The 20208-nt window shown below is 66.2% G+C and overlaps 3 protein-coding genes across 13 annotated transcripts; 2 read left to right on the top strand and 1 right to left on the bottom strand.

Moving 5' to 3' along the window:
- The first annotated feature begins 299 nt into the window (after window positions 1-299).
- GNG13 (G protein subunit gamma 13) lies at window positions 300-6886 on the top strand. Of its 4 annotated transcripts, none has more exons than XR_005030845.2 (3): window positions 300-435; window positions 1772-1901; window positions 2229-2676. XR_005030845.2 is itself a non-coding variant. In XM_057487792.1 (3 exons), the coding sequence occupies exons 2-3, from the start codon at window positions 6487-6489 to the stop codon at window positions 6851-6853; spliced, it is 204 nt and encodes a 67-aa protein (XP_057343775.1). In that variant the 5' UTR covers window positions 378-435; window positions 6453-6486; the 3' UTR covers window positions 6854-6886. The 4 variants fall into 4 exon arrangements, 1 of the variants encoding a protein (XP_057343775.1); XR_008992344.1 differs by having other exon boundaries at window positions 336-435; window positions 1095-1901; XR_008992343.1 differs by having other exon boundaries at window positions 339-435; window positions 1045-1901.
- Window positions 6538-14476, bottom strand: CHTF18 (chromosome transmission fidelity factor 18). 7 transcript variants are annotated; one of them, XM_036915821.2, is made up of 22 exons: window positions 14328-14476; window positions 14075-14254; window positions 13846-13996; window positions 13525-13681; window positions 13053-13151; window positions 12919-12971; window positions 12649-12781; window positions 12026-12235; window positions 11457-11554; window positions 11048-11171; window positions 10812-10963; window positions 10580-10673; window positions 10264-10365; window positions 10058-10188; window positions 9733-9904; window positions 8845-9069; window positions 8619-8768; window positions 8410-8540; window positions 7727-7865; window positions 7481-7615; window positions 7260-7317; window positions 6538-7190 (listed from the first exon to the last, which is right to left on the bottom strand). In XM_036915821.2, the coding sequence occupies exons 1-22, from the start codon at window positions 14416-14418 to the stop codon at window positions 7054-7056; spliced, it is 2922 nt and encodes a 973-aa protein (XP_036771716.2). In that variant the 5' UTR covers window positions 14419-14476; the 3' UTR covers window positions 6538-7053. The 7 variants fall into 7 exon arrangements, with proteins under 7 accessions (XP_036771716.2, XP_036771709.2, XP_036771712.2 ...); XM_036915814.2 differs by having other exon boundaries at window positions 13846-14254; XM_036915817.2 differs by having other exon boundaries at window positions 7481-7612; window positions 13846-14254.
- A 230-nt stretch (window positions 14477-14706) lies between these two features.
- RPUSD1 (RNA pseudouridine synthase domain containing 1) lies at window positions 14707-17599 on the top strand. Of its 2 annotated transcripts, XM_036915812.2 has the most exons (6): window positions 14707-14831; window positions 15323-15512; window positions 15595-15718; window positions 15836-15938; window positions 16032-16133; window positions 16636-17599. In XM_036915812.2, the coding sequence occupies exons 2-6, from the start codon at window positions 15331-15333 to the stop codon at window positions 17055-17057; spliced, it is 933 nt and encodes a 310-aa protein (XP_036771707.2). In that variant the 5' UTR covers window positions 14707-14831; window positions 15323-15330; the 3' UTR covers window positions 17058-17599. The 2 variants fall into 2 exon arrangements, with proteins under 2 accessions (XP_036771707.2, XP_036771708.2); XM_036915813.2 differs by lacking the exon at window positions 16032-16133.
- The last annotated feature ends 2609 nt before the right edge of the window (window positions 17600-20208 follow it).

Below are 20208 nucleotides of genomic sequence, written 5' to 3'. Positions count from 1 at the left end.
TGGGGGGACCCGAGAGGGGCCCTAGGGGCTTCTCTCCTGTCGTCTGTCCCCAACAACGCCCCGTTTAACGCGGAGTCCCACGGCCCAACTCGCTCCCCAACAGCCGCTGGTGGGAGTGAGGTCATTTGCTAAAACTGAACACAAGCCCGGGAGGGCCCTCAAGCCGCGCACGTCCGTGCGGGGAACCCAGCTCGCCGGCATCAAACCGAAAGGGCCACCTGCGGCGGCGCGGAACCCCTCCACCTACGCTTCGGCCCGGCTGACGCCACTGCCCGGCCCCAAGGAGGCCCCGCCCCCACGCCGGAGGGCCGCGTGCGCGCCCCGCCCCTTCCGGCGCCTACCAGGAAGTGGTCCCACGACGGAGGTGGGCGGCTCGGCGGTCGCCGCCGGCCTGACGTCGGACTGTGCCGCGGTCGCGCAGAGCTTCTGGGCTCTGTAAGTGAGCCCCTCGCTGAATGTCTCCCGCCAGTGTTTCCCTTGCTTGGTCTCTGTGCGGAACCTTCTAGTTTCGCGGGTTATATGCGCTGTCCTGCGTGCTCCTGCTTGGACCGCCCGAAAGGCCCCCGGGCTGCGCCCGGCTGCTCCCTGGGGAGCCTGTGCCGCGCCGCTGGGCCCGGGCCCGGCCACCGCCGGGAGCGGGTGTGCGGACAGCGGGCGGGGAGGCTGGCCTCCCTCACGGGCCCCTGCTCAGTTCCCGTGACTTGAGCCCAGGGGCCGGTCGCTATCCCACGTCATGGGCGTGGTGCGAGGGCTGCCGCGAGGCCCGCGCACTCCCGCGGCCGTCAGGACGCCCCGGAGGGCGGCGGGGGAGCGCCCGGGGCCGGGCCGTGACGCAGGCCCGCGAGCCTGTCCCTGTGCTGACGCGGGTGCTAGCCGCACCCTCTCCCCGCGCTACCGCGCCGCGCGGGACTTACCTGGCCACAGGTCCTGGAGGGCGACGGGTGGCCGGCGGGGTCCCGCTGAGCCCCGGGGCCCCCTGCGCGCCTTCTGGGGCAGTAGCCCTTCCTGGAACAGAGCAGCCTCCTGACCTCTCTTGCCCTGCAGGTGACCCCGCCCCCTTCCAGACGGTAAGGCTCTCCTCGTGTCCTGCGCAGGCTTTGTGGTTACACCGGATACCTTGTAGTCACCCGGGGACACCCGGCCCTACACCCCAGGGTTGTCGAATCGAGGGGAGTCAGGCCGTGGCCATGCAGTTTGGCCAGGAGCTCGCAGTGGGTCCCCTTAGCCGTGCCTCCGTGCGTGAGCCCCTTCCCACTGACCACCATGCACCTGTCTGGCCCTGGTTCCTGAGGATTCTGCACCCACCCTTCCCTTTGCCGCACTTGGTGGGGACTTGCCTGGGAGCTGCTCCCACCCGCGCCCTCATGCAACCTGGTGGAGCTGGCTCGCTGGCACTGGGCCTGCCTTGCCCCACCTTGTCACGGACTACACGTGTGGGGTCAGCAGTGAAGCCTGCACCCAGCTGCCATTCCACGTTCAGGTGGAATTCTCAATAGTCACTGCACGGGGCTGGGTGTGCTGCTCTGCATCAAGAGACCACAGGCCCAGAGCTCTCATGAAGTCCTGCCTTTGCACCACAGGTCGGGGTGGGGACATGCTCATGATCTGAAGTGTGCACCTACCCTGTCCCTGCTTTGTGGCCGTGTGCCTTTGGGGGTGCAGACCAGCACATGAGCCAGCCACATGCCAGGACCAGCACCTGCCTCATTAGGAACTGACCCTGAGTAGCAGATCAGAACCAGTCTCACGTGAGAATGACTTGCCTGCACAGGTGGAAGGCCAGAGGCCTCATCACATGGGCCAGCTGCTGTGCCTGCCTCTGAGCTTCAGGAGCTGCCTCCTGTCCCATGCTCAGAAACCCTGAGCTTTTAAGAGGCACCTGTCCCAGGGTCCTGTCTCAGGTAGGACAGGATGGTGCTGACCCCTCGTCCTGAGCTTGGCACAGCGCAGTCCACTCCTGAGGGCTGCTGGTCCCCAGGCTGGGCCTCGGCCATGCAGTCCCTCCCACCTGCAGGCAGACTGCCAGCACTGAGAGGCCATCTCTGCTGCTCATTTGTCCCCGGGGCAAAGTCCCCCCACATTTATTGGCTCAGTGTAAGAATCTGCCATCCCAGGAGGGGACTTGTGACAGGGACAGCTGGCAGCCCCTGTGCAGCTCTGAGGCATCTGGCGATGCAGCGTACCCCCCCTGCACTCCACGGCACATCAGTCTCCCCCTCCCTCCACAGACCTAGGAAAACCACACCTGCAGAGGGTGCTCACCTGCGTAGAGCAGACGCAACTGAGGACACCTCTGGCTCCCTTAGCTGATGCTCTCAGAGCAAAGTAGCTTTACTATGGCAGCCACTTCCTGGGGGATATCGGAACTGCCCAGGGGCAGGGGGGCTGCCTGACGTCACAGTGTGGCTGGTGCGGAGGTCAAGCCACTGAGGGATGGGGCAACTGCAGCCGTTAGAATAATAAGCAGTAACCCAAGTCACCTCCCTGAGACGTCATGACAAGGACATGCCAGCCAGTCGTTCACCTGATTTCCACAATCACTTGTACTACTTGCACACGTGAGTCTAATACTTATTTTTGAAAATCGTTTTCAAACTTAAGATTACATAAAACTATCAAGTTTTTTAATGAGTTGTTTAATTGGCTGAAATAAAAGGTTTCTTTGGTAGTTTTCCCTGTGTTTGCCTCTGCCAGTTTTGTTTCCCTGGGAAACAAGTTGTCATGTCCCCCTGCAGCTGCCAGGGCCACTGTCACTGCCTCTGGAGGGTTTGGCCCATTGGAGCCCATGGGTCCTGCACCCTCCCTGGGACAGGCACTGGTGGGCAAAGCCTCAGCAGGCCTGCTGGCCCAGGGCCTGCCGCACTGTCTCCCCACATGGAGCTGGAGGTGGCACTGGGTCACCCACACCCTCAGAAGTGATCTGATGACAGACCAGCCTCGGCTCTGGCCGCTGCTAGGCAAGTGATCTCAGGGCCAGCGCTGAGCTGCGGATCATCTGGTTAAGGTATCTCCTCCCTGAGCCCCCCCGGGGCTGCCAGAAGGGGTCTGAGCACCCCACGTGCCACTTTTTGGTTCTTGCTTGCACAAATCTCGCTGCACACCCCCACCCCCACGTCAGGAGCCTGGTGGGCATGGCCTGATGTTTCTAGGCCAGAGAGGAGCCCAGTTAGCAGAGCTAATTTCAGAAAGGCGTCTGGTCTCCCTGGATGTGGCCTGGGCATCTGCACGGCAGTCAGACAGAGGACAAACTGTCCCTGCCTCCTAGGTGACCTCCACCAGGGATCACGGGGCCTTTGGCACTCAGACCCACCCGGTGAGGGCCCTGGGCATGCTTAGGGCCTCACAAGCCCCCCCCCAACCCTCCCAGGAAGGTGAGCACCCAGCATTGCCATGCCCAACTCACCAAAGACAGGGTCTCCAAGGGCCCATGGGTACAGGGCTCAGAGTGCTGGGGTCTGCACATGCGGGGGGAGGACAGGGCATGTGCTGACACCACGTGCAGATGCCCAGGTGTGAGGCACACGCCTGTGAGGTGCTGCCGTGTGGGGCTTTGGTTGGTTTCAGCTGTGACCCCCATGGGGCTGACTGCCCAGCGAGAATCCCAGTGATACCTGCAGCCTGACCCCGGACTGACCATGGGGTCCACGCCATCCCCAGTCAGGCCACGGGGTCCATACCATTCCCAGTCACACCAGGGCTTCACCTGGAGGACTAGGATGCTCCAGCCAGAGCCTGTTTTTGGGGCCCCAGTCTGCCTGCACCCTCTGAGGGGAGGTGTGATGAACCTGGCTGGCCCAGGTTCCAGTCAGTCCAGACCTTAAGCCAGTCCTGGGGCTGACATGATGCACTGCCCCAAGCCACCCACCCTGTGTGAGTGGGCCCCAGGCAGCTAGGAGGGATGGAGAGGACACTAGTGCCCTTAGCTCTATGTCCCCCCGCCAACTGTAAGCTCTCAACAATAACCCATCATGTCCCTGACATGCCATCTCCATGGAGCCTCCTGACCCCTCACCCTGTGGACGTGCACGAGCCGCTGGAGGCACAGCAGACCCTGCACCGCAGAATCACAACAGGGGAGGGGAGCCCAACAGGGAGATGCCCCCACCTTGCCTTCCAGGTGAGGCGGCGGCTCCTGACAGGCCCCCAGCCTGGGGGAGCCCACGGGAGCACGCTGCCCTCCATACCTGCCTGCCGTTGCTGCCTGGGGGCCCTCTCGCCTGGGATGTAGGTGGCCCCAGGGGTGCAGCTCCTGAGAGCAGGGAAGGAAGGCGGGGCCCACAGCTATCCCAGGACGTTGTGTCCAGGAAGGGGACATGGTCCTGGCCGCAGTACCCGTGCCGAGGGGTGGAGGTGGAGGGCAGGGCATCTGCCTGGCCCCCGTCTTTGACTTGGGCCTGGCTGAGGACCCAGGGGGCAGGGTGATGCAATCCTTTCTGGAGCCCTCAAAGCTGCTCAGCCTGGGCATGGGCACCCCTGAGCCTGGCAACACCCCAAGTACTGTGACCTGGGCCTGCACAGGACGGATCTGGCCATTCCCAGCACACGGCATTACGAAGAGGGAAGCCCCTCGGGGCGGGCACCCACCGCTGGCCTGGGAGCAGGGGCAGGACCAGAGCAGGAGGCATCTCCGTGCAAGCCCAGGGCCCCTTGCAGGACAGGCTCATGCCGTGGGGAGCTCAGCCCCAGCTCCACAGGGGCGCAGTGTCCTGCCCTGTCCCCAGTACTTCCGCCTGGCCTGGTGACTCCAACCCGAGGGGGCATCAGAGGCCCAGGGTTCACCGGGAGCTAAAGGTCTTAGTGCTGGCACCACAGGGCAGCTCGGGAGCCCCCAGGAGGTGGCCTCACCGCACAGCAGCTCCCACCCCAGGCTGGCAAGTCCCCGGGGCCAGCCCGGCCTGAGGAGGGAGGGGCGTGGGCAGGCGGTGCCAGGGCCCAGCCCAGGTGGCAGGAGGGGGCGGGGCCCTGCCTGGGCTCTCCCTGCCTGGGCACGGCTCACTCCCCGCCACTCGCTTTCAGCACCTCACCACCACTCGCCCTCGCTGTCACATCCAAGGTGAGTCCGAGGAACTGGGCCCTGTGGCTGAGCAGGATGCTTGCCCAGACCCCGCTGGAGTGACATGGGCGGACCGTCCTAGCCCTCAGGACGCCCCGACCTGAGACTGGGTGTCCCCTGGGGCTGCGCAGACTGGTGGAGCGACCCCTCGGTATGCTGGTGAGGCAGGCGTGGGGCAGCCAACCGGGAGGGGAGCACGACTGTGTGCAGGGCACCCCCCGCTGCGCCCACCCAGTGCAGGGCGCCCCATAGGGCAGGTAGGGCCAGGCGGCGGAAGGGGCTGTGTGCAGGGTGGCTGGACCCTTGGGCCCAGGAGGCCCCACCCACGTCGCTGTTCCAGTGCAGGGCCAAGCCCCCACCCAGGTGAGGCTCCTTACGTTGGGGTGTGAGGGGAGCACCTGCATCCCTTGTTCGCTACCCACCCCCATATGTAGGCCCTAATCCCTGGGTGCTACCACATCCTCTGCCAGCAGCCACTCCTGTGCCCCACCAGCCACTGTCACCAGCCTGGAGGGCTACCCCTGGTGACCGTCCCAAGATGGGAGACAGCTCCTGCCAGCCCCTGTCCGCCCCCTCGGTCAGGGAAGCTGGTCATCTGGCTCCGCTGGTGTGGGAGCAGCGGCTGGGGTTGGGGAGGCAGGGTGAGATCCACCCGTGTCTGTCCCCAACTGGCTGGATCTCCTGGGAGGTGGCCGGTGGCTCTGCCGACCGGTGGCTCTGCTGAGCTGGCTCACAAGCAAAAACTGGGCCAGGCGGCATGTGCGTAGCTCTGGGGGAGCTCCCAGGCACAGGCAGCCACAGCTGCTCCGAGCCCTGGACCTGCTGCACAGCCTGTAACCCCCTAAATCCTCAGCATGCCCCCCCCCACCAGAGATGCAAATTGCAGGCAGACTCCAGGCCCCAGGATTACCCTGGCCTCAGGGTGGGCTTGGCCCATGCAGACCAGCAGGGAGTAGGGGGAGGGGGCCGAGCAGGCCCCACCCCTTCCGTGAAGGTCTGGGCTGCCCTGTGCACCCAGGAGTGGGGAGGAGGCTGGGGTCCGGGGGGTCTGTGCTGAGTGCCCACCTCTAGCTCGAGGTGTTGCCCCACCCCTCTCCCAGCCAGAGGTCTGGCCCTTGTAAGACTTTGATGGGAGTGGGGTGAGGTAGAGCTCAGAGTCGTTTCCTTAGCAGTGTATTAGCCCCTTGAGAGAGATGACATACGGGGCCTCATTAGTGGGGCCTGAGCTTCCAGCCCGGCACCGCAGCACTGCCACAAGAACCTGGGGAAGACGGGTGGGTGGCAGTGAGCTGGGAGTCAGTGTACAAAGGGGTGGCTCCCTCCTTCCCTTTGTTGGGAGGGTCTCTAGGGGGCAACTGCAGGCTGGCCCCTCGCTAGTGCTCCCTCCCCTGCCCTCTAGCCCCAGGCTGGCTACTGCAGAAGCCCCAGATGCCATGGAGGAGTGGGATGTGCCCCAGATGAAGAAGGAGGTCGAGAGCCTCAAGCACCAGCTGGCCTTCAATAGGGAGATGTCGTCCAAGACCATCCCAGAGTGAGTCCCCAGGACCCCAGGAGCCCCGCCCCACCCTCAGCCGGCTTGCATCTCGTTTCCATGCCTCTGCACATTTGCATGAGCCGAGGCCACACCCACACATTGCCACTGGGCACTTCTGGGGACTGGCTGCCCACCTGCCCACTCCCCCCGACACCCACAGGCTCATCAAGTGGATCGAGGACGGGATCCCCAAGGACCCCTTCCTGAACCCCGACCTGATGAAGAACAACCCATGGGTGGAGAAGGGCAAGTGTGCTATCCTCTGAGGCCCGCCCCGCCTCACACCAGCTCTCAGGACGACTCTGTGAAGGTGTGGCTTTTATAAAGATTGTTCACAGGCGCGGTGCTGTGGTGTGTTCCTAGTGGACAGCGAGCGGCATCAGGTGTGGGCCCCGGGGCATCCGGCGAGGATCAGGGCGTCCCGTGTGGACGGGTCCAGCAGATCCCGGTGCCGGTGCAGCCCCGGCTACAGCAGGTCCCTGATGTACAGGCCGCGCCTGACGGCGTTGGAGACGCCCTCCTTGAAGCGGAACCAGACGTCACTCCGGCCCACCGCCGTGCCCATGCGCTGCTCAGCCGTGTCGAACTCGGGGGTTGCGTCCTCTGTGGGGGCCACACGGTCGCTCCTGCCCCGCCGCCCTTGGCCCCCGCCCCACCCCGTCCCTTACACACCTGCGCTCAGGGTTGCTGCTCTCCTGACAACCACGCGACCGAAGAAATCCCTCTCGGGCTGAAGTGGCAGGCCAGTCAGGGTGACGGGCACAGCCCACAGCGGGTGCGGCCACGCCCCCATCATCCGTCCAGGGTGGGAGGTGCCCACCGAGCCCCTCCTGCCCCGCCGGAGCCCCTTGGGGGCTCAGCCCACGCCCACACCCACCGGGCCACCCCTGCACCTGCTCCTCCACGCCCACTCTCTTCACAATGCGCTCCAGCCGCTGCTTGTGGCTACACAGGGTAGGTGACTGCAGTCCTTCCTCCTCAGCAACCCCATGCAGACCCTCGTTCCCCAGAGGCCCCTCATCCACCTGCTGGGAGTGGGGTGCAGTAAGGGCTGACTGGGCACGGCCATTCAGGGACAGGGTCCACTCCGAGCCCTGCCCTCCAGGCCTTGCTCTGCAGGGAGCCCGAGGGGAGCTCACCTGGGGGCTGCCCACAGCCCGGGCTTCTGCCCGCCGCATCTTCTCCATTTCGATCTCGTGGGCGATGAGCTGCTGGGCCTGGTAGGTGAGGGGCTTGCGGGTGGGCAGCTCAGGGAAGCGACAGAGCTCCTCCACATTCCTGTTGGGGCACCAGGACACCCAGTCAGTGGGGACCAACAGGGGCCACCACCACACAGACCCAGACACCAGCCAGCGTGAGGGCCCAGCCCCAGGGCAGCAGAGGGCACTGGGCACCCTGAGCCTATTTCCCCAGGTGTATGTGGGCATGAGAAAGGGGTCCTCCCCACAGCTGCCGGGGAGGAAATGAGACAACATGGCCGGCTGAGCACCCAGGGAGCACCAGCAGCACGGGAGAGCTTCGTCCTGGGCACTGCTGGTGCCCTCGCCAGGAGCGGGGGCCCCAGGGCCAGCACTCTATCCCATGGCCACCTTAGGACAGGAAATGGGGCCTGAGGCAGTGAGGGACTCAGGTCTCGGGGCTGTGCCCACCCAGGCGAGGGCTGAGCTGGAGCTGACACCTGCCGTGCCCCAGCAAGCAGGGGAATTGAGACCCCTCGCCAAGGCCGTGCTTTCACGCTCAGGCCCGGCGATCGCCACGGCACTGGAGCCCAGCCCCCAGCCTCCCTGCCCTGGCATCCCCACCGTGGGTGCTGGGCACTCACGGCTCAAGCCTGTAGACATACAGCCCATCGGGCGTGCGCTCCTGGCGGTAGGTGAGGCTGTAAGCAAGCATGGTGCCCACCAGGCTGGCCAGCTGCTGCTTCTCGCGGGCACTGAACAGCTGAGTGCTCACCTGTGGGCGGGGGCAACGCAGAAGCGCTCAGCACAGGCAGGACACCCCCCGGGACACCCCTCCCAGGCGGGCACTCACAGGCCGCAGCTTGGGCGTCAGGATGTCCAGAAGCAGGCAGAGCGTGTCCAGGACCAGGGCCTGGGGTGCAGCCCAGCTGCGGGTGGCCGGTGCAATGCCCGACACCAGCGTCTGGATCAGGTTCTGCATCCGACTGGTCCGGCTCTGGGCCTGGGGTGCGGGGTGAACACAGCTGGTCACCCAAGATCCCTAGGCCAGAACCGGCGTGGGCAGGACACGCGCACACCTCCTGCTGGCTGCTGGGGAAGACGACTCTCGGCGTGCGGCTGGAGGCGAAGAGCAGGTGGAAGGCGGCAGGCAGGAAGGGCAGGTAGCGCAGCAGCTGAAAGCTCTGGCCACGGTGGGCGGCCCGGCCCAGCATGTCGTCGAAGGCCAGCCAGTCAAGGGCCGTGCACACAGTGCCGAGGCTGGAGTCCCGTAGCCGCAGGCGCAGGAAGTTGTCAAACAGGCCCTGTGGCGGGTGGGCAGGTGGAGTCAAGTCCCTGTGCCTTCCACCCAGCATCACCTCCCACCGGCCCTGCCAAGTCCAGGATCTTGGGGGTGGTCAGCAGCTCCAAGTGGCCGCCAGGCAAGTCCACTCTGCCCCCCCAACCCTGGTTTGGCCAAGACCCAGAGGCATACAGGAAGGCCCCTGCCCCGCCCTAAAGGAAGTTGTCCACCAGAAGCAGACACACACTGTCCTCCCCAGGCCCACAAGCATGTGCCCTCCCCCGGCTGCGGCTTTCAGGATTTGCATGGATCCCATCCCCTGATCCAAAGCAGCTTACTCAGGGAGGCACTGACGACTGGCTTCTGGGGGCAGAAGGCGTGTATGCCACCTGCTGTCCACCCCACACACACACTGTCTCAGCTCACACCAGAACCTGGCCCCTCCCAGCCCAGTGCACTGACCCCATCAGCTGGACAACACCCTCTGTGCATCCTGGCCCCTACCCTGATCGCCACCACTTCTGAAGTCTCCCTGACCCCGGAGCCCACCACCTACTAGGACGCTCTAGTCCACCCATCCCTCTTCAGGCTCAGCACCAGCTCAAGTCTCCGCCTGGGGACAGGGACATGGCAAGCTAGGGGCTTCCCGGGCCACCCCGAGAGGTGCGGGGTGGGGCACGTTTACCTGGACCACCTTCTCATGCTCCCCTGCGGAGGCAGCCACGTACAGAATGCGGTAGAGGCGCTGTGAAGTCAAGGTCAGGGGCCGCTCCGCGGCCCGCGGGCCCCCACCCATGGGCCCGCCACTGAGCAGGAACGTGGGGAACAGCAGGGCTGGGTCTGGGCCGCCACGCTGCCTGCAGAGCAGACGCTGAGGCTGCAACGGTGCTCCTCCTGCCCCCTCGCTCCTCAGGGGGCACCCGCCACCCACGTGTGTGCAGCTGCTTTGCAGATAATTGGGGGTTGGTGGGGAGCCAGTGGACCCCACTCGCCACCCTACCCCCACCTACCTCTGGGTCCGCGGCAGCTGGAACACTTCCTGCCACACGGAGAAGAGTCCCTTGCGCTGGTCCTTGAGGCCAATGTGCGTGGTCTGCACAGCCTGCACACTCAGCTCCCGCTGGCCCTGCCCGTGAAGGAACTGGACACGGAGTGGTGGGGTGGTGAGCCAAGATTGGCCCAGCCCGCCCTGCTCCCGGCCCAGCCCCCTGCCCACCTGCAGGGTGTTGACACAGGCCCGGATGTCATTGTGCGTCTTCTCACAGAGGGCTGCCAGTGCACCCGGGTCAGCCTGCATGCCCTGCCGCAGGCAGATCTGCTGGGAAATGGTGGGTGGGTCCTCGAGCCCACCCTGGGCCGTCTTTTCTCGAGAAACAGGTGAACAGCAGCTGGCTCTCAATGGGGAACAACCTCAGCCCCTCGGGACCACACACCAAGACCAAACTGGTCCAGTCACCCCACTGCCACGCCCTGGGGCCAGCTGGAAGGCCAGATAGGAGGGGGAGGCAGAGACCAGAAGGGTCCCCACAGACCTCCTGGAGCCGCTGCAGGAGCCTTGATGGCAGGGTGGGCGGAAAGTGGAGCAGAAAGGCCTGTTGCTTCAGATGCCGCAGGGAGGGCACGAACCTACAAGAGACGGGTAGTGTTCACCACGCCCCAAACCCCAGCCTGGATCCACTGGGTGGCCAGGCAGCGCACGCCCTCCCAGGCCTGCTGCCCTGCCGTGGAGGCTGCCTGAGGAGACCCTGGCCCTGCCCCACTCACGGGTCGTTGCAGATGCAGACGATAGGCCTCATCAGGAGCACCCCCTCTGCCCAGCGCCGCCGACCCACGCCTGTGGGCACAGCCAGACCCCCTGGCTCTGCCTCCTGCGGGCCCTTCCGGTCCAGGATGCCCAGGAGAATGTTGACAGCAGCCTGGGGGTCATGCAGAGAGCACAGTGAGCTGCAGCCGCAGCTGCCCACCCCCTGCCCACCTGCCAAGGTACCCAGGAGGCCCACCATGGGGGCTCCGTCAATTTCATCAATGACCAGGCAGTTGGGAGTCCCGCCAGCACCCAGCACCGACTCCATCTGCGTGGCTGCCTCGATGCGCATGCGGAAGGCCTCAGGGCTGCGGTCGTCACTGGAGCCATGAGGCCAGGAAAGGGCTGTCAGGGCAGAGTGGCCTCGGCCGGGGCAGCAGCCAGGGTCCCTGATGGGACTGTCTCCTGGGCCAAGAGGCCACGCCCACACCTCAAGGCTGCTGATGCAGCTGCCCCAAATCCCACGGGGTCAGGAGGAAGCATGAACGCCACCCCCGCGTCCCCAAGACCTCAGCCCCACCTCTAATGGGGTTTGGGGCCATGTCCCAGATGCGGCCAGAAATGGCAGGACAGACGAGGGGCAGAGACTGCACCCCCAGGCTCACCTCGCGTTCATCTCCACTACGGAGTACCCAGCGTGCCGTGCAATCACATGGGCCAGCGTGGTCTTGCCCAGCCCAGGGGGGCCACACAGCAGTGCCACCTGCAGTGGAGGCAAATGAAGACGCACTGCAGCCTGCACTGCGGGAGCTGCTAGGCCCTCTGCCCAAGGCTGACACCCTGCCCGGGAGGTTCAGCGCCAAGACCCCTTACCCCACCCAGTCACCAAATACAGACAGACAGCAGCGTGCTCACAGCTTAGCACAGGGGCTTCAAAGCAAGATTAAAAAATCCACAGGAGGAAGTGATGAGGGTGCCCGGCGGGGCCGCAGCCGTTAGCAACGTGACCAACCCCCAGAAACTGCCTGTGAGCATGAGTACTCTGGGAGACACAGACCCTCCACGGGGTGCAGGCTCTCCCTGAGCTACTACGAGAAAACGCTCCACACTAGACTCCGACATTGCCAGAGCCGCAGCCACAGGGCGGTGAGCACGTGTGACCCCCGGAGACCGTGAAGGCACCAGCCACCCGGAGGGCAGCCCCCGGGCACAGGGCCACGCGCAGCACAGCCACCTTCTGCCGGGGCCGCTGGCTCGGGTCCGGCTCGGCCTCCAGCATGTCCTCCAGCGCTTGCTGGTGGCTCTTCCACCTGCTGGAGGCTGTGGCCTCCTTGCCAACCCAGGCTGGCTCCACACTGGGCCTGGGCTTCCGGGCGGGCCTCTCTCTGCCGAACACCACTGGGTCCCACAGCTTCAGCCACTTGAGGAGGCAGCGGTTAGTGAACTGTAGAGAGAGGCATGGCCTGGGGGACCACCAGCACCAAGGGGTCCCCTGCCTGCCTTTGAGTCAACCTGTGTCATAAGCCTGGAGACATACACAGGGACACTGAGGCTGAGTGACCAATGACCGACACCTGGTCCCCCTGCCAGCAAGTGGCAGAGTGGGACTCATGAGGGCCTCCACCCCTATAACCCTGGCCCTGACCCCTCCCAGCGTGCCCACCACACCCAGGGGCATCCCAGCTGAGACCCCAGCACGCTGGCCCCCGACTGGCCTTGGTCCCGCAGGCGGACCCGAGCCCTTCCCTCCACCCCACAGTCCTGGGGGCCAACAGCACAAAGATGTGCCAGGTCCTGAATCCTTCCCCCTCTTGGGAGCAAAGAAGCCAGTCACGCTCAAGGAGAACAAAGCCTCACGTCATCACTGAGCAGCTCCGTGTAGCGCCGGGGTGCGAACGTGTCCACCCAGAGGCAGTGCTGGGACGCGTCTTGGCTGTCAACCGGCTCCCCCTCGGGGGTCCGCAGGGGCTGAGCCTCCTCCTCTCTGAGGCTGGAGAGCAGCATGCCCTGAGCTGCCCGGGCCCTGACCCCACGCAGGGACCACGCCCCCCACCCCCTGGTTCAGGTGGGGGGTCAGCAGTCCGAGAACCCATGGTGGTTCCAGGGACGGAGGGCCCATGGTGTCACCTGTTCAGCGTGTCTGAGAGCCGCTGGGCATCCTCAAACAGTCGCTGCCGCCGCTGTGCCAAAATTAGGGGTTAAGATTGGGGTGGCTTAGCCAGTCACCCCAGAGCTACCCCTCCCCTCCTGGGACACCCTACCTCGCTGTCCACCTGCTCCTTGAGGGAGGCGAAGGACACACCCAGCAGGTCTAGCTGGCCACGGCAGCGCCACCGGACGTCAAAGCTAAGGAGAGGGCTCTGCAGAGAGAGGAAGGCAGCGTCACCCACTCCCAGGTCACGGGATTACCCACGGCTCCCTCCCAACGACATCGAGGGACCCTGGTGCCCGCCTCTAGCGTCAGCAAGGCGAGGGGTGGAGAGAGCCCACTGTAACCAGAAGCCCCAAGGGAAAAGCACCCTAGGCGGGGGCAGTTCTGGGAGAAGAGAAGGAGGGGAGTAAAAGGGGCGGAAGACGGAAGAGAAGGGATGCCTGGAAGCCAGGCGGATGTGAAGGACCCCAGGGTCCCGGAGAGGACCCCGCACCCAGGATCCTCTCCTGCACAGCATCAAGCCCCCAGGACCCGAAGGAGGGCTATGGGCAGCTCCTCATTCGTGGCCACACGGCACCCACCTGCACCCCAGTGCCCGTGGGGTCGGCCCCCAGCACCAGAAACGCCCGGCTGCCTCCCGTGGAGGTCACGCTGACATAGTCCTCCAGGACTGGGGGCCGCCTCAGAACGGCACCGCGGGTGGCTGGGGAGGCCCGTGTGACCCCCGCGTCTGGGAGCCTGGGAGAAGGCACGGGGCCGCATGAGAACCTTGTCCCGCCACCCTCAGAGACGGGGCCGGAGCCCACCCGGGGCACCCGACGCTCCCACAGGCCCCCAGCGCCAGACTGCGTCTGAGGAGCAGGACCCCTCCAAGCCCCCACCCCGTGCCCCAAGCCACACACCCGTCACCCCACAGCTCGTGGGGGGCCTCGGGACTCAGCGGGGGTGTGATGCCCCCAGGGGGGGAGTCGGGAAGGAGCGGCTCTTCCGAGTCTTCAGGCCCAAAGTTCAGCCTCTTGACAGCCTCCAGCCTGGGCCGCTTGACTCGGGGGGCTGGGGAGACACGGGAGGAAGGGAGGCACGGCCGCAGCCCCACACCCCACCCTGCGCCGGGGTCCCCTGTGGAAGTACTGGGGGGCAGGGGCCCGACCGGCCCGACGTGGGGGTCCAGCGGCCTTTTGGTGGCTACGCCCTCGCGTGTCCCCGGATGTCCGTCAGGAGAGCGGGGAGCGCCGGCGTCCCCTCCAGCAGCGGCCTCGTGGAGCGCCGGCAGGGGCCGAGCGCCCGCGGGGAGGTACGGGGCCGCCGTCCCTGCGGAGGGAGATTCTAGCAGCCGCCCGCGCCTCCCCTCCCCGGGGAGCCGGCCCGGCCTGCCAGCGCCCACCTTCCAGCTCGGCCAGCACCTCGAGCTCGGCCGCGAACTGGCTGAGGAAATCGTCCCCGGCGCCGCCCGCCGCGCGCCCTCGGTCCTCCATGGCACCCGGCCGCCCGCTCCGAACCTCCGCGCCGCCGCGCGCTTTTCCAGCAAGCGTCCAGGCCCGCCAATCAACGGCCGGCGCGCCCGGCGGCGCTCTCCATTGGTCAGAGGGAGGAGCGGGCTGGGCTGAGGCTGCGCGCTCAGGCAGGGCGGAGCGAGCCGGTGCCCCGGAATCGGCGTGGCCATTGGTAGTCACAGTCGCCCGTCCGCGGCGTGGGCGGGGCCCAGTCGGCGCGCCGGAGTCGGGGCGGCAGGCCCGTGGCGCTCTCCATTGGCCGGCACTGCCGCCCGTCCGCGTCGGGGGCGGGACGGGGGCCGGGCTGCACTCGGCCTGCGGCGCGCGGCAAGGGCTCGGGAGGGACTGAGGCTGGAGCTGGGCGGCGGCCCAGGCGCGGACGGCGGCGGCTGCAGGTGGGTCTCGGGGCGTGCGAGACCCGAGGGCTCGCAGCGGAGTGCGTCCGGAGCCGCTCGGCCTGTGCCCGTCATTTGCGGCGGGCGGGGGAAGGCGGGGCCCCCGCTGCCCTGCCAGGGGTGCGCGGCCCTCCCCTCGCTCCGCTCGGCTTCGGAAAGGCCCCCGTCGCGCGTCGGGGACCGTCCAGGCAGAGTCCGCTGGGCGGGCCGGGAACAAGACTGCTTCTCCCGCGGCCTGGGCTGCGCGGACGCCCCACGGCCAGCCCAGGCGGCCCTGGCTTCCCTGATCCTGGCCAGACGCCCCCAGCTACGGGTTAGGGGTGCGGGTGGACGCCCGGCGGGTCTGCGGGCGTGCCTGACGGGCAGCGGCGGAGGCCGCAGACCAGGGCCCTGAGAAGCGGGGATATGCACCCGGGTGGGCAGGACCCTACTGTGGGCAGGCACCCCATGACAACCCCCCCCCCGCCCCACACACTTGCCGCGCGTGGCAGGCCCTGCCATGGAGCCGGGCAGCATGGAGAACCTGCCCGTCATGTACCGGAGCCGCGACTTCCTGGTGGTGAACAAGCACTGGGACGTGCGAATCGACAGCAAGGCGTGGCGTGACACGCCGACCCTCCAGGCGCAGCTGCGGCACCATTTCCCGGAGCTGGCCGACCCCGACACCTACTATGGGTTCAGGTACACGGAGCCGGGCCGGCGAGCCCTTCGTGGGGCAGCAGCTGCCCTCAGCCAGCCGCCAGTGACCCTCTGCTCCTGCCAGGTTCTGCCATCAGCTGGACTTCTCCACAAGCGGGGCGCTCTGCGTGGCCCTGAACAAGGCAGCTGCAGGCAGCGCCTACAAGTGCTTCAAGGAGCGACTTGTCACCAAGGCCTACCTGGCTCTGGTAAGGCCTGGCCAACAGTCCCCGAGGAGGAGGGACTTTCAGCCTTGGGAGGCCCTGGGTGTCAGGCTGGCTTCTCAGCAGCGGCAGGTGAGCAGCACGGGATCCCCTGCCCGGCAGGTGCGGGGGCACATCCAGGAAAGCCGGACTACCATCAGTTACGCCATTGGCAAGAGCGGCACGGAGGGGCGGGCCCACACCATGTGCATCGCGGGCACACAGGGTATGGGGACAGGGGCATCCAGTGGGGGGTGGGCGGGGGACCCGGGGCCCCAGGACTGCCCAGCCACACCTCACAGCTTGCCTTCACCCCCAGGCTGTGAGAACCCCAAACCAAGCCTCACGAAGCTGGTGGTCTTGGAACACGGGCTGTACTCAGGGGACCCGGTGTCCAAAGTACTGCTGCAGCCCCTCACAGGTGTGTCCAGGGGCTGGGCCAGGAAGCTGCCCAGGTCCCCTCAGGGGCACCCCGCCCCTTGCGTGGTGAACGTCTGGGGTCAGAGCCTCCTCACGCAGGGCACCGTGGTGTCTCTGCTGTGCAGGAGGGGATGCCAAGACAGAGCTGCAGAATAGCCTGTCCGGGCCACCCCAGGCCTCCCTGGCAGGGCCGGCCCCCTGCTGCACGCTCAGTCCCACGGTCTGCAGCATCTCACCCCACTCCGGGTTGCACCGGCCTGGGTATAAGGGTAGTGAGCAGGTGGGCTGGGTCCTCTGGCCCACTGGGCACCACCCTGGCCCTGCCCTGCCCTGCCCTGCCCCAGGAGCTGGCTCCTGTTCTGCTGTCCTGCTCCGTAGCAGGAAACAGGGCTCCCCACGGGTTACATGAGGCTCTGAGGCCATGGGGAACAGTGCTGGGTATGGCCTGAGTGGGTGGGGGTAAACAGAGCACTGCCCCAGCTGACGCGGCCACCCACTCCCAGGCCGGACGCACCAGCTGCGAGTACACTGCAGCGCCCTTGGCCACCCAGTCGTGGGGGACCTGACCTATGGGCAGGCCTTGGGCCGAGAGGATCAGCCCTTCCGCATGATGCTGCACGCCTTCTACCTGAGAATCCCCACGCCCACCGAGCGTGTGGAGGCCTGCACGCCCGACCCCTTTGTGCCTGCCCTCGATGCCTGCTGGAGCCCCCAGACCTTGGTGCAGCCACTGGACCAACTTGTCCAGGCCTTGAGGGCTGCCCCTGACCCTACAGAAGGGGGTCCCAGGCCCGGCAGCCCCTCCACACCCCTGCCTGGACCCGGCCAAACCCCATCACCTCCTGCCAAGCCCCCCGAGACAGAGGCACAGCGGGCCTCATGCCTTCAGTGGCTGTCAGAGTGGACACTGGGACCAGAAAGCTGAGTGCCAGGCTGGGCCCCTAGGCGCTGGGGGCCACCCAAGGCAGGTGTCCCTGTGTGTGGCCCCACCCTGCTACAGCAGCCAGGACTGGACAGGATCCGGCAGGCGGGGCCAGACACAGATTCCCCAGGAGGGGGCCCCCAGCCCATGCCCCAGAGCACCTGTTCTTCCCGCTGTGCTAGGACCCCGCGCCATCAGCCCAGCCTGGCTGGGCCCTCTCCACTTGCAGACGGCTGACCCATTCTGCCCTGCTGGTCCTTCCTCGTGCCTTTGCCTCTGCCAGACTTCCGTGTACCTCACACCCTGAGCACCGCATTCGGTGGGTCTGGCCCACGCGAGCCGTTCCTTGGGGCCTTCTGCAAGCACTGCTCCCGTGGGGTCTCACAGGCGGCTCCCAGTAGCCGCAGGCTGTCAGACCTCAGCCTGGGAGCCAGGGTGTCCAGCCCCCACCTTCTCCATCCCTCCCAGCCCACTGCAGGACCCCTCACAGCCAGGCTCTGGGGACTTGGAATAAAAGCGGGGTGGCTGACCCTGTGTAACCGTGACATGCCTGATGTGGGGGCTCTGGGCCCCTGCTCCCCTGTCTGCGCTGTGCAGACCTCTGCCCAGGCCCTCAGCAGGCCCCAGAATTCACTTGCTGGGCTGTGCCCACCTGGTGAGCACCCTGCAGCCCACTGAAACCTCAGGGCCCCTCCCAGAGCCACTGCCCCCACACCAGCCTTAGGCCCCTGCCAGTGTCTCAGCACATGCCAGGGTCCTGTGCCTGGTCAGGCAGTCACCTCAATCCTGCCATGGGGCTCCTGGACCAGCCCCGCCTGTGGTTCCTGCAGATCTCAGCTGCAGTGGAGCCAGAGGCTTCTGCAGAGACCCGGGCCCCTGCACCCCTGTAACAGGAGGGTCCCTGGGTGACAGGGTGCCCATAGCAGTAGCCCAGATGACCTTTCTTGCCAGCTGGGGACCTGATAGGACCCCATTCTGATTCAGCCCACCCAGCTCCACAGGTTACACTGGCGGCGGCCCCCACCTGGGGCACATGACCTCACTGAGACCTGCCCTGCTCCCCCCCACCTCCATGCCCCATGCACCCCACCACATTCCATGCCTTCTTCACAGCTGCTGCTTATCCACCATCATGCCCACTGCTGCCGCCACACGGGGTCACTGCTGAGCCCGGGTCCTGCTCTGTCCTCTGTGGCCTGCAGTGACTTGGAAGTCCTGTGTCCCTGTTCCCCTGGACCCACCAAGTTGCTTCCCACCTGCTGGCATCTCTCGGGGTCTGGGCCCAGGGACTGGGGCTGAGTCAGGGCCACCCTGACAGCCCTTCCTCCCGGGGACTCACACACACACACACACCGCCCCCACTGCCACAGAACATCCCAAAGGGTGGCCAGGTCTCCTTTCCTGTCCCCCAGTGACTGGCCCTGTGTGAGGAAGGCCGGGGGCTCCCTCTGTGGCCCCCTGGGGCAGAGGGCCTGAACTCCGAGAATATTGATCATGCCAGCAAAGGGAAGCACCTGTCTCCAGGCTGCCTTGCAGAGCCCACCAAGGAGTCCAGCAGCCCCTTTCAGGGGCCAAGTTGGATGCTTTCAGCAGATGGTCCACTCAGTGCCCTCCATGCAGGCCCTTCTAGAACTGGGAGCAGGTCTCACTGCTGTCCTTCCCACACCGGGCCCCAGGAAGCTGCCCGTGAGGCTGGGGAATGGGGCAGCCCACCCACCTACCCTTCACATCTGCAGCCAAGGCCCAGCCCCACTTCCCGGCAGGACTGCCCCCGACCCAGTGGGAGCGTGAAGGTGCAGCCCCCGTATGGGCTGCGATGCCCTGGCTCCAGCCAACCGCCCAGTGCCAGGTGGCTGGGAGGCACCAGGAGGTCGGCCATGGGGTTGGGCCCTTGGGGAGGCTCGCCACCCGCAGTATGGGGACTCCTGGCCAGAGTGGGGCCTGCAGGACAGCAGAGAGCCCTGGTCCGGACATACTGGCCTAGCTTGGGGCCCACAGGCCAAGCCTGAAGCAAGCAGCCAGGTGGCTGCATAGGCAGGCAGGAAGCCATGGAAGGGGGGAAGGCAGGATGACAGGGTGGTCAAGGGCCCAGGTAGGCGCTACCCCACTGCCAGCCCAGCTGCCCCCCTGAAAAGAAAGCCCCATCGGCCTCTGGAGGCCCCCAGGACCCAGAGAGCCACCCACCAGTCATAGCCACGCCCACTCCCTGCAGTGGGCTGCATCTACCCGCGCTGTGGCCCTTGGGCTCAGACACAGGGCCCTCAGCCCACCCACCCCACACCCTGGCTGTGGGTAGGCAGCTTGGGAGGGCGTAGGAATTGGGCAGTTTCCTGGTGGAGGATGGCAAGCACTCAACAGGCAGGGCTCGGCCCAGGGAAAGCATGGTGCAGACCCATGCCGGGCCAGCTCCTGGGGCACGTGAGCTGGTAGGCACCACCCCAGTGATGCTGGAAGGCCCGGAGCACACACAGGCACCCAGCCCTGCCACAGGGGTCCATCCAGCGATCCCATGCCCCACTCGGTGCCATATGGCCATGAGCAGGTCACTCAGCCCCTCTGTTTCCCCATCTTTAAGATGGGTGATGTGGCTGTGGGGTTCACTGAGACTAGACTGGAGACTTGGGGGCAGGCTGTGACTGTCCACAACCCAGCAACTGCTCTCTTCTGCAGTCTGTCTGGCCTGGGCCTGGGGCTGCCCTAGAGGCCGAGCCTGCAGCCGGCTGGCCAACACCTGGTCTCCTGCACATGTGGGCCTTTTCCTGTTCCCGCCACCCACTAGCCTGTGGGGAGTCCTCTCCAGCCCCACCCAAGGGGCCCTGGGGTGGTGGAGACCACACTATCGAGTGAACCCCCCTGCCCCCACTCACCTCAGCTGTGGAAAACGCTTCCAGCTTCCATGGGCATCTAGCCCAGGAGGACAGAGGCTCATGCCCAGGTCCTATGTACCCTCCTGGCCCACAGCACACACGTGGACGTGCATGCCTGGCTCAGAGCTCTAGCACCCGGAGAAAGAAACACCACGCGTGCTGCTAGACCCTGTTCCACATTGGGTCCGCGTGTGCCAAATACCCTGCAGGGGGTGTGCACGTCACACATGCCCATAGATGTATGTACACACAGTGCGGGAAGACACGCACACACACAGCCCTCAGGT

The sequence above is a fragment of the Manis pentadactyla genome, chromosome 10, assembly GCF_030020395.1.
Source record: "Manis pentadactyla isolate mManPen7 chromosome 10, mManPen7.hap1, whole genome shotgun sequence".
Lineage (NCBI taxonomy): Eukaryota > Metazoa > Chordata > Mammalia > Pholidota > Manidae > Manis > Manis pentadactyla.
Note: the sequence above shows the minus strand (reverse complement) of the source record. Positions and strands in the feature narration are given on the sequence as shown.